Below are 12696 nucleotides of genomic sequence, written 5' to 3'. Positions count from 1 at the left end.
CCCTAAAGAGAGGGATGGAAAGATTAAAGGTGATGTTGGAGTTATACAGAAGATAGGATTTAACAAATGAATATGAATGCTGAATCATTGAATTGATAACTCTTTTAGTCTCCAGTAGTTTAGGGCAGCTAGAAGTAAAAACCTAAAATAGTGAAATTGTAACCCATGTCAAACTCTGAAATATATTCTACAACTAATTGTGGTGCTATGCTTTGAAATGTATAGCTTTTTTGTATGTATGTTATTTTTCAGAAAAAAAGAAGGAAAAAAAGTCGATTGTGATGATAAAAAAATACTTAAGCCCTCTAGCCTCCTATATCCTGGAGCAGGTAGAAGGAAAGATATGAGAAGATCATGTGGTATCCCATGACAAACATGGGATCTGTCCTGTGACTACTTGTTGAAGAGTGCTTTGAAAACTATTGCTTTTTTCTTTCTTTGCTTTGTATATATGTTATACTATACAATAAAAAAAGTTAAAAAATGATATTAGCTTCATAAAATGAGTTAGGTAGACTTCCTTTTTCCTCAGTTTTTTGGAAAATTTGAGCAGGATTGGTGTTAGTTCTTTTTGGAATGTTTGATAAAATTCCTCTGTGAAGCCATCTGGCCTTGGGCTTTTCTTTGTAGGAAGGTTTTTGATGACTGATTGAATCTCTTTACTTGTGATTGGTTTGTTGAGCTCTTCTGTTTTCTTCCTGAGTCAGTGTAGCTTGTCTGTGTGTCACCAGGAGTTTGTCCATTTCATCTAAGTTGTCTAGTTTGTTGGCATATAGTTGTTCATAGTATCCTCTTATGATTTCTTTTATTTCTTCAGGATCTGTGGTAATGCACCCCTTCTCAGTTCTGATTTTGTTTATTTGCATCCTCTCTCTTTTTTTCTTTGTCAGTCTTGCTAGTGGCCCAACAATTTTAATTGATTTTCTCAAAGAACCAACTTCTGGTTTTATTGATTCTTTCTATTGTTCTTTTGTTCTCCCATTCATTTATTTCTGCTTTAATCTTTATTTCTCTTCTCCTATTTGCTTTGGGGTTAGTTTGCTGTTTTTTCTCAAGTTCCTCCAGGTGAGCAGTTAAGTCCTCTATTTTTGCTCTTTCTTGTTTTTTAATATAGGCATTTAGGGCAATAAATTTCCCTTTCAGCACAGCCTTTGCCACATCCCGTAAGTTCTGATAAGTTGTATTCTCATTTTCATTCATCTCCAGACAGCTATTGATTTCTCTAGCAATTTCTTCTTTGACCCACTGATTGTTTAAGAGTGTGTTATGTAATCTCCATATATTTATGACTGTTCTTATTCTTTGGTGGTTAATGAGATCCAGCTTCATCCCATTGTGATCAGAGAAAGTGCTTTGAATAATTTCAATGTTTTAAAATTTATAAAGACCTGTGTTGTGCCCCAGCATATGATCTATCCTGGAGAATTCTCTATGAGCACTAGAGAAGAATGTATATCCTTGTGCTTTTTTGGGGGGTGCAATGACCTATATATGTCTTTTAGGTCTAATTCATTTATCAAGTTGTTTAACTTCTCTGTTTTCCTTGTTGATCTTCTGTCGATTGTTCTATCTATAGAGGGGAGTGGTATATTGAGGTCTCCTACTATTATTGTTGAAACATCTATCCCTCCCTTCAGTTTTGCCAATGTCTGTCTCATGTGCTCTGGAGCTCCTTGATTGGGAGCATAAGCATTTATGATTGTTTTATCTTCTTCATGAATTGACCCTTTAATTAGTATATAGTGTCCTTCTTTGTCTCTTATGATGTCTTTACATTTAAAGTCTATTTTCTCTGATATTAAGATAGCTACTCCTGCTTTTTTATGGTTACAACTTGCATGGAAAGTCTTTTTCCATATTTTCACTTTCAATCTATTTGTATCCTTGTGTCTAAGATGAGTCTCTTGCAAGCAGCACATAGCTGGATTATGTTTCTTAATCCATTTTGCCAATCTGTGTCTTTTAATTGGGAAATTTAGTCCATTAATATTCAAAATTATTACTGAAAAGGCGTTTCTTGATTCCATCTTGTCTTTTTTATTTTGTTTGTCTGGGTCTCCTCTGGTGTTTTAATTTGGTCATTAGGTAGGGTTATGTCTGTGTGCATTGTGATATGCTTAGTGATCGTCTGCTGTCTTCATGGCGTGTAAATATCTTGATTGATTTACTTTGGGAGTTGATTTCTTTCAGTAGTCTAAGGCCTTGTGTTTGCAGGATGGTTGTGCAGCACAGATCAGGGTACAGGGTGGGGTACTCAGTGCGGTGATGTGTTTCAGGACAGGTGTAGGCACAGATTGGGGATGTTATGCTGACGCTTGTGAACAAGGGTGCCCAGCGGCCAGGGAGGATGTAGCTGTGTAGGTGCACCGGTCTGGGGGGTGTAACCCTAGTGTGCGCTGGTCTAAGGCACAGCGCCATTTGTACTCATGCATAGAGCTGTGGCAGCAGGTTGGCGTTATGCCTTTGTGGGCTGGGGGCAGATGTGACCCGGCTGCGCAGATCAGCACTTTCTCAGAGCTGGCAAGTGTGGGTGAGGGCCATGCGCATGCGTGGTTCCAAGACTCCAGTAAAGTGTGTTTCCCAGAGCTGAATGACATGATTGGGGGCCCGTGTGCATGCGTGATCTTAGGAGCGCTGTAAACTGATGCGCAGATCTGGCGAGGAGCGGGGTGGGGTGGGGTGGCGGGTGAGGCTGTGTGACACTATGGTTAGGGGGGCAGCAGTAGCCTAGGTATGGAGGTTAGTGCCCGCAGCCTTTATGCTCTGGCAACAGCCTGCAAGGAACAGGGATGGGGAGGTAGTGCTTGGGAGGGGTGCAGGAGTGGTGGGTTGGGCTGCACTTGGGGTGGGGGTGTGGGGCAGGTACGTGACCTGGCGACTAGTGGGGTGGAGGCACCTGGAGCATGTGGAATGGGAGCAGGTGAGGTTCAGGTGCTTGGGGTGTGGTGTGAGTCACCGGTCACAGGGCTGCATTGTTGAGGGTAGTGTGCCCAAGGAAAGCAGCCTGGTTTACTTCCTAGTCCCGTGTACCCGTCTGTGCACTCCTGTGGGCTCCACCACTCCGTGCCTCCACGCCAGGGTTCAGCTTTCTGCCTCTCAGTTCCTTGGCCTCTGCAACCAGGGCTGCCACATGTGGTGCAGAAGGCACTCCCAGGTCAGCCGCACTCCTGAATTGCCGCCTCAGTCGCCCTCCTGTCCCTTCTCTAACTTTTTCGTGGAGCAGAGCTAATCTTGAGTTACTCTATTTAGCCATGTTCCTGGAAGTCTCCTCCTGGCCAACTGATTTTTGTAAAGACAGTAACGACTACTCAATTGGGAAAGAATATCTCTTCAGAAAGGGGTACTGGGAAAACTGGATCTACATCTGCAGAAGAATGAAGGTGGACCCTACCTCACACCAAATACAAAAATTAACTCAAAATGGATGAAAGACCTACGTATGAGACCAGAACTATCAGAGGCCAAGAAGAAAACATAAGGAATCATATTTAGGATCTTGTGTTAGGCAGTGGTTCCTTAGCCTTTACACCCAAAGCACAAGCACCAAAAGAAAAAAATAGATAAATAGAACCTCATTAAAATTAAAACCTTTTGTGCCTAAAAGAACATTATTATGAAAGTAAAATGACAGCCTACACGATGCGAGGAAATATTTGAAAACCATTTATCTGATAAGGATTTAATGTCCAGAATATATAAAGAAATCCTTCAACTCAATAGCAAAAGACAAAGAACCCAATTTAAAAATGGGCAAAAGAGTTTAATAGATATTTCTACAAAGAAGATATCAAATGGCCAAAAAGCATGTGAAAAGATGCTCAACATTATTAGTATGCCGGTTTGAAAGTATTATGTACCGTAGAAAAGCCATATTTAATCCTGATCTGATTTTGTGAGAGCAACCGTTTCTTTTAATCCTGATACAATATTCTATGTAGATGCTTTTGATTAGATTATCTCCACAGAGATGTGACTTGCCCAGTTGTGGGTGTGACCTTTGATTAGGTGGAGTTGTGACTCCACCCATTCCAGGTGTGTCTTGATTAGTTTACTGGAATCCTTTAGAAGAAGAAATGTTTTAGAGAAAGCTCAGAAACGACAGAAGCCTCAGAGCTGAGAGAGCAGAAATGACAGAGCCAACTGAAACTTTAGAGCAGAGCTGATAAAAATACCAGCACTTGGTGAACAGAGACATGGATGTTTGGAGATGCTTGGAGTCCAGCCGATGTAAATGTGAGCTGTTAAGCAAGCCAGAACCTGGAGAGAGCCAAGGGAAGCCAAGAGATGAAAGCCAGCCTTGGAAAGGCAAAGTGCGGATCCCCCACAGGAACAGAGGCTGAAAGCAAGGGAGCCCAGGAGCAAGGGACCAGCCTTCCCAGCTGACAGAGGTGTTCCTGACCCATGGACCTTTGTTGAATTTTCCTGGATGCCCTAGTTTTAATATTTCCATAGGATTAGAACTGTAAACTTGTAATTTATTAAATTCCCCTTTTTAAAAGCCATTCCAGTTCTGGTGTATTGCAATCTGCCAGCTTACTAACTAACACAATTAGCTACTGGGAAATGCAAATCAAAACCACAATGAAATACCATCTCACACCCACTAGAATGGGCACTATTAAAAAGCGAAAAATACAAGTGTTGGAGAGGATGTGGAGAAATAGGAATACTCATTTATTGCTGGTGGGAATGTGAAATGGTGCAGCTGCTGTGGAAGACAGTTTGACAGTTTCACAGAAAGTTACATATAGAATTACCATATGAGCCAGCATTCCCACTACTAGGTATAAACCCCAAAGAATTGAAAGCAGGTACTTGAACAGATATTTGCGCACCGATATTCATAGCAGCATTATTAACAGTTGCCAAAGGATGGAAGCAACCCATGTCCATCAACCAATGAATGGAGAATCAAAATGTGTTATATACATACAATGAAATATTATTCAGCCATAAAAAAGGAATGAAGTCCCTTTAAAGCTTATTATAAAAGCCACAGTGGTCAAAACAGCATGGTAGTGGCACAAAGACAGAAGGACTGACCAGTGAAATAGAATACAGGGTACAGAGATTGACCACCAAATTTATGGACATTTGATCTTCGAAAAGGCCTCCAAATCCACTGAACTGGGACAGAATAGTCTTTTCAATAAATGGGTATGGGAGAACTGGATATCAATAGCCACAAGAATGAAAGAGGACCCCTACCTTACACCCTATACAAAAACTAATTCAAAATCGATCAAAGACTTAAATGTGAGAGCCAGTACCATAGAACTTCTAGACAAAAATGTAAGGAAACATATTCAAGATCTAGTAATAGGAGGCAGTTTCTTAAATTTTATACCTAAAGCACAAGCTGTGAAAGAAAAAAGACAAATGGGAACTCCTTAAGATCAAGAGCTTCTGTGCCTCAAAGGACTTTGTTAAAAAGGTGAAGAGGCAGCCAACTCAATGGGAGAAATTATTTGGAAACCACATATCAGATAAAGTCTTGATATGCTGTGTACTTAAAGAAATTATACAGCTCAATAAGAAAAGAACAAGCAACCCAGTTATAAAATGGGCAGAGGAAATGAACAGGCACTTTTCTGAAGAGCAAATACAGATGGCTAAAAAGCACATGAAGACCTGCTCATCTTCATTGGCTATAAGGGAAATGCAAATTAAGGCAATGAGATATCATCTCACACCTATAAGAATGGCTGCTATTAAACAAACAGGAAACTATAAGTGTTGGAGAGGATCCAGAGAAACTGGAACACTTATTTACTGATGGTGGGAAGTAAAATGTTTCAACTGCTGTGGAAGTCAGTTTGGCGATTCCTCAGAAAACTAAATATTGAGTTGCCCTATGACCCGGCAATACCAATACTCAGTATATGCCCAGAAGAGTTGACGGCAGTGACACAAACAGACATTTGCACACTGATGTTCATAGCAGCACTATTCACAATTGTCAAGAGGTGGAAACAATCCAGGTGCCCATCAACAGATGAGTGGATAAACAAAATGTGGTATATAGATACGATGAAATATTATGCAGCATTTAGACAAAATGATGTCTGAATACATGTGACAACATGGATGAAACTTGAGAACATAATGTGAGTGAAATAAGTCAGACACAAAAGGACAGATACTGTATGATTCCATTATTATAACTTTGATAAAAACCGCCAGTGTTTTGGAGCAGCTAGAAGGAAAAATCTGAGATGAGGGCATGGTAGCCCATGACAAACTCTGGGAACTGTTCTGTAGCTGCTTGTTGAAGTGTGCTTTGAAAATTATTGCTTTTTTTCATTCTTTTCTTTGTATATGTATGTTGTATTTTATAGCAAAAACAGGTTAAAATTATAGGCAGTTATAGTAATATTAGATAAAATAAATTCCTGACATCAAAAATTTGAAAATATTTAGTAACATAGCTCACTACTATAGCAAAGTTGATATTTGTAATAACTTTTTACTTCATATTTTGAGAATGCACACAGTTTTGAGTTTATCAAATGGAATTTAAGATAATGTTTATATTTAGAATATAAGAAACTCTGATGTCTGTATCTGTAGATTTTTTCCTTCCTTGCTTTAATTTTAAATTGGTTTATGAAACATACTGTACAAACAGGCTTTACATGACTACTTAGATTTTTTTTAATATGCCTATGGATAAGCTAACTAAGATATCCATTTTAGGTGGTTAAGATTTCCGTATGTTAATTGTAAAAATATTAGTATCTTCATATTTTCCTAAAATCAGGACAATATTTAGTAACATAGGTCATTACTATAGCAATGCAGATATTTGTAAGAACTTTCTACTTGATATTTTGAGAACATTCACTTTTGACAGCTGATCAAATGGTTATCTAAGTTAGTGTTTAATACTTAGAATTTAAGTTTTTTTAATACTTAGAATTTAAGTAATTTTTTGCTATCTGAATTTGTAGTTTTTTTCCCTTGTTGCCTTAATTTTAACTTGGTTTATGAAACTTACTGCACAAAGATAGGTTTTACAACAATTATATGGATACTTTATTTAAATATGCCTATGGTTAAGCTAAGATATCCATTTTTGGTGGTTAAAAAAAAAACAAGTGAAGTCCGGACGCATGTGACAACATGGATAAACCTTGAAGATATAATGTTGAATGAAATAAGCCAGACATAAAAGGACAAATATTGTATGATATAATTATGATATAATTAGAAAAATTGAACTCAGTGTCAGAATCTAGAAAATAGGTTACAAGGGGGAACAGGGTGGGAGTTAGGAATAGGGAGCTAAGGCTTAGTATGTACAAAGTTTCTACTTGGAGCACTGGAAAAATTTTGGTAATAAATGGTGGCGATGGTGGCACGACATTTTAAATGCAATTAACAAGCATTGAAATACATATCTGAATATGGTTAAAAGGGGAATGTTAAATTGTATATATGGTAACAGAATAAATTTTTTTTTTTAATTCATGGAACCACAGTATAAAACCAGTGAACCCTAAATTACGTCATGGACTTTAGTTAATTGTACAGTTATATAAAAATGTACTTTTATTAGTTGTAACAAATGTACTACACCAGTGCAAGGTGTTAATAATAGGATGATATATAGGAACCGTGTATTTTATGCATGACTGTTCTGTAAATTCCATACATTCTCTGAAGAAAAAAAAAGAGTATCTTCAAATACTGGTCTCTGTGATAGAGACTACAAATAGAAGGTGAATAAAAGGCACATGACCACTTTGATTATAAGAATTAGATTTTTTATGTTGTAGTTTTGACATGCACAGTCCTGTAGAAAAACTAAAATAGTGATGATTTGCTCAAGGGGAGGACCATAATTCTACCAGGTTTAGTGACTTGGATGTGGGGGTCATGTCCAGGCCACCGCTGGTCATAAAATCCATGTCATCGGAGACAGTGTAGTCCTTCCAAATAAGACAACCTCTGAGCTACAACTCTCCTTGCCTGGCCAGAAGAATGTGTTTCGCTGAGATGTGAATTAAAGGGAATTCACATTTTGGAATGCCTGCAAATGTTTCTTATGTTACCTTTATTTTTAATAAGGAAGTTTCTGAAGTTAACAAGGGTATTATTAAAATTGAGAGGCAGTATAACAGTGTTGAAGAGCATGGCCCAGACTTGAGTTTGAATCCTAGCTCTGCCACTCCCTAAGTATTCTCTTAAGCTCTTACGACCTCTGTTTTCTCATCTGTCAAAAGGGGGAAATAATAGTACCTATTTTATACGGTAGATGTAAGCACATAAAGCTCTTGGCACCACCCTTGGTGCATGTTAAGTATTTCCTAATATCAACTAATATTATTGTGTTTGCTTCTTGATGAAACTTCTCAATAGCAGTAAAATAAACCAAGATGTGAAATAAAATGAGAAAGATCTGTTTGCAGCAAAGGTATTCCAAACATTTATTTATTCAACAAATAAAATGTACTTTCCTTTGTTTTACTCACGCGGTAACCTCTAACTTACTTTGCATTTATACTCAACATATGAACCCTAACTATTATTACGTACTCCCCTGTGATTACAGACCTTCCGAGAGGCCTAAACCAGGATTTAACTGAGAGGCTCAAGGAATCACCCAAAGGGGTTTGTGGTGAATCCTTCTGGCCACCTGGTGTGGGTGGGGGATAGAGCCAGAAGCAGGTCATAGGCCCTCTCGTTATTTTCTTGCAGATCGTGAGATGCGAATGAACTTGCACCTGTGTCTGTGGCGTTTCTCTTCTTCAGTTTCTTCCTCATTTAATTTTGTCTTGCCCCTTTTTCCGTTTCCAGCTTGATCTTTCACAGCTGAAACTTCGGACTAAACTGTGAGCTTCAAGTACAGGACCTCAGTCTAAATCTTCAGTCGTTGACGAGTGTGATGCCCAGTAGGCGCTGAGGTTTATTTGCTTCATCGATCTGTATTTTCTTTCCCGCTTCCCCCTTTTCCTCATTTCCCCACTTTTGTTTTAGGCCCGTTGCCCCGCCCCCTGCCTCGTTTCCCCTCCTTTTTAGTACTCTGGGCGCCTTGCCCCGCACATGTCGCCCCGCCCCATCAATCCGCGTGTCCCGGCTATCCCCCCTCTTCATAAATTTATGTTTTTATTAGAGAAGTCGTAGGTTTACAGAAAAGTCGTGCAGAAAATACAGTTTCTGTACTCACACCCCCACCCCACCATACACTTTTCCCTATTAACATTTACATTAGTGGGTGCCTTTGTTACAACTGTTGTAACAATATTATTATAATTACTATAAACTATAGTTCATAGTTTACATGAGGGGTCACTGAAAATTTGATCCGCTATCCCCTCTTCTCTTCCTCCGTCCCTCTTGCCTTTTCCCCCTCGCTCTGCCACGCCTTCCCTAGTCCTAATACGCTGGGGGTTGGTGGGAAACGCGGTCACCAGATGATCCCTGTTCCCTCCACTGGCGAGCGCGTTAACTGCAGAAGCCGCCAAACCCTCCCGCCTTAGCTCCCTCCACCTACACTTCTGCAAAGTGAGGCTGCCCACTCTGGCCCTGGCACCATTAGCCTGCCCTACTCCCCTCCTTAGACCCCGGGTCAATGCTTCTTGTTTCGCGCCTTCTTTTTTGGCGTGGAGGAGGCCGAGTTGGAATGTCTGCGCCAGCGTTGCCAGGGCGACGCCGTGGTTACTTCCGTCGGCCTCAATGCTTCCGGGTTGGCTTTGCGGTGGCATTTCCGTCTGGGGGAGCCTTGGTTTCCCAGTCGTCCGATGAGCCCGAGCAGGTGAGGGGGGTGCTCCTGGACTTCCAGGCTGGGGAGCGGGGCTGGGCCGCGCCAGGCCGCGCGGGGCCGGGCTGGCTTGGTTCCCGGCCTGGGAGGGGCTTAACGGTCCTCTGGTCTCTCTCTCCCCTCAGCTGAGTCCCTTCCCTGTCTTTCACTCTCCTGGAGTCGGTGGTTTTACCTCTTCGATTGAACCCTGCTTCCTCGACCCCCCGGGAGGCCGCCTCCTTCAGGCGCCTCCCTTCTCTCCGGGAGCTCGTTCTGACAGCTGAGGAACTGGCAAGATCCTGCTACCCAGAGGGTGAATGGGTATCTTTCCCGGAATAATCCTAATTTTTCTAAGGGTGAAGTTTGCAACGGCGGCCGTGATTGTAAGCGGAGTAAGCAAACACCTCCATTGTATTAGTGTGAGGAATGCTATTGAAAGATGTCCCCCTTCAGTTTCTACCTCCTGCCACTCTTTGAGGTTAAGGCATCTATTAAAATGCAGTTCAGTTAGTTAATCGGGATGACAACCATTATCAAATTGGATTAATTGCTCAGACAAGGTAACAGCAGGGGCATTTATAGTTTTCTGTCGGTGATTCCTTGGGTTTTTCCAGGCTAGGAATGTCTAGAGTCATCGTGAACTCTTCTCTCCCTTCATTCCCTGCATCATCAAATTCCTTTGTGTCTCCATTTGAGAAGTTTTCCTCTAATCTCACTGCCAACAAACATCTTCGTGTGCTTTATTTCACACCATTCTAGTCTGCCTGCCTCCCCCGTTTGTAATCCACTGTGCTTGCTACAGCCCTATTAGGCTAACTAAAATATGGATTTCCTCAAGTCACTTCTCTCTTCAACAATTTACAGCATCTAACCACCCCTCACTCCTCTGGTTTCCAGCCTTTTACCATAACCTGCATCTTATCATACCTCTTGTCTGATATTGTCTCAGGCCACAAGGGAATTCTCTGTTCCAATTAGGTGGCACTTTTCCTTCTCCTCAGCACAAACCATACTGATACCTGCCTCCATCATGCAGTACATGTTCCCACATTTATGTCTTTGTTCATTCTGTTCCATTCCCTTACTCCTCTCCCTTACCTACACCTATCCAGATTCTACCTTCCCTCTCTCAAGACCCCATTTAAATTCTCTCACCTCCACAAGCCTTTTCAGATTATTCAAGCCCATACTGATTGTCTCATTTTCCATACTTCTCTTGCTCTTATAGTTTGTGCAGTTTACCTCTTAATTTTGTCTAATGAAATACTTTGATGACTTCTACTCTAGTCTAAGCTCTTGAAAGGCAAGTACTATATTTCATACAACTTTTATCCCGCCTCCTTGATTATCTAGGAAAGATAGGTTGAACGGTAAATATTGTCATGGTGTTAGAACAGATGTGTGTGTGTGTGTGTATGTGTACGTTTTAACAAGATGGTTATATCTATAGCACGTTGCAAGTTTAGGCATTTAGTATGCCTTCAATAAATATTTGCTTGGTTCTCCAGTGTTACCTCCTGAATCTGAGACTCTCTATTGCCTACCCTTTTTAAAAAATATTGTTATTGAGAAATATCCACACATGTACAGTCAACCATATTATACAATCAGTAGCTCACAGTGTCATCACATAATTATATATTCTTCACTGTGATCATTTTTAGAATATTTACATTACTCCAGAAAAAGAAATAAAAGAAAAGAACTCTTACATTCCATACCCCTTACCCCTCCCTCTCATTGGCCCACGGTATTTTTAATAATTTTTAAATTATTTAAAAATATGGCAAGAAAGAAACACAACATTCTTAACGTATGATCATTCCATTCTACATATATAATCAGTAATTCCCAATATCATCACATAGTTGCATATTCATCATCATGATCATTTCTTAGAGCATTTGCATCAATTCAGAAAAAGAATAAAAAGACAACAGAAAAAAATTCATACATACCATACCCCTTACCCCTCCCTTTCATTGATCACTAGCGTTTCAATCTAAGTTTAACATTTGTTCCCCTATTATTCATCTTTATTCCATATGTTTTACTCATCTGTTGATAAGGTAGATGAAAGGAGCATCAGACACAAGGTTTTTACAATCACACAGTCAACATTGTGAATGCTTTATCATTATACAATCATCTTCAAGAAACATGGCTACTGGAACACAGCTCTACATTTTCAGGCAGTTCCCTCCAGCCTCTCCATTACATCTTGACTAACGAGGTGATATCTGTTTAATGTGTAAGAATAACCTCCAGGATAACCTCTCGACTCTGTTTGGAATCTCTCAGCCATTGACACTTTATTTTTGTCTCATTTCGCTCTTCCCCCTTTTGGTTGAGAAGGTTTTCTCAATCCCTTGATGCTGAGTCTCAGCTCATTCTAGGATTTCTGTCCCACGTTGCCAGGAAGGTCCACACCCCTGGGAGTCATGTCCCATGTAGATGGGGGAGGGTGGTGAGTTTGCTTGTTGTGTTGGCTGGAGAGAGAGGCCACATCTGAGCAACAAAAGAGGTTCTCCTGGGGGTGACTCTTAGGCCTAATTTGAAGTAGACTTGACCTATCCTTTGTGAGGTTAAGTTTCATATGAAGAAACCCCAAGATTGGGGACTCAGCCTATAGCTTTGGTTGTCTGCACTGCTTGTTAGACTATCGAGAATTCAACTTGGGGAAGTTGAGTTTTCCCCCTTTCTCACCATTCCCTGAAGGGGACTTTGCAAATATTTTTTTTATTCACTGTTCAAATCACTCTGGGATTTATCGGGGCATCACTTTGGACATAAATACCAACAAAATCTCATGTCCTACTCAAGGTTCTGTGTACTTATGGTGTTCAATTAAGGTGTCTACATAAGTTATATTAGGAAATGCACTAGCCAAAATACGAATTTTGAATGTACCGAATTTTTAATGCCTACCTTTACTTAAGGAGAAAGCAAGAAAA

At 40.2% G+C, this 12696-nt stretch overlaps 1 protein-coding gene across 13 annotated transcripts in view; it reads left to right on the top strand.

The window, feature by feature from the left end:
- Positions 1–12696, top strand: part of SLC25A14 (solute carrier family 25 member 14) — a 132187-nt gene that overhangs the window by 77855 nt on the left and 41636 nt on the right. The window contains exons 1-2 of one of the 13 annotated variants that reach the window (XM_077145904.1): positions 9657–9757; positions 9889–10063. The exons of 8 other annotated variants lie outside the window; for them this stretch is intronic. Coding sequence is in view for 4 of the 5 variants with exons in the window: in XM_077145892.1 (XP_077002007.1) it covers positions 9575–9757 (183 nt within the window). In the remaining variant the exon portion in view is untranslated. Of the gene's footprint in view, positions 1–9338; positions 9758–9888; positions 10135–12696 lie in introns of those variants that run through there. 4 more of the 13 variants (XM_077145894.1, XM_077145893.1, XM_077145892.1 and 1 more) reach the window with 4 other exon arrangements.

This window comes from Tamandua tetradactyla, chromosome X (genome assembly GCF_023851605.1).
Source record: "Tamandua tetradactyla isolate mTamTet1 chromosome X, mTamTet1.pri, whole genome shotgun sequence".
NCBI lineage: Eukaryota > Metazoa > Chordata > Mammalia > Pilosa > Myrmecophagidae > Tamandua > Tamandua tetradactyla.
Note: the sequence above shows the minus strand (reverse complement) of the source record. Positions and strands in the feature narration are given on the sequence as shown.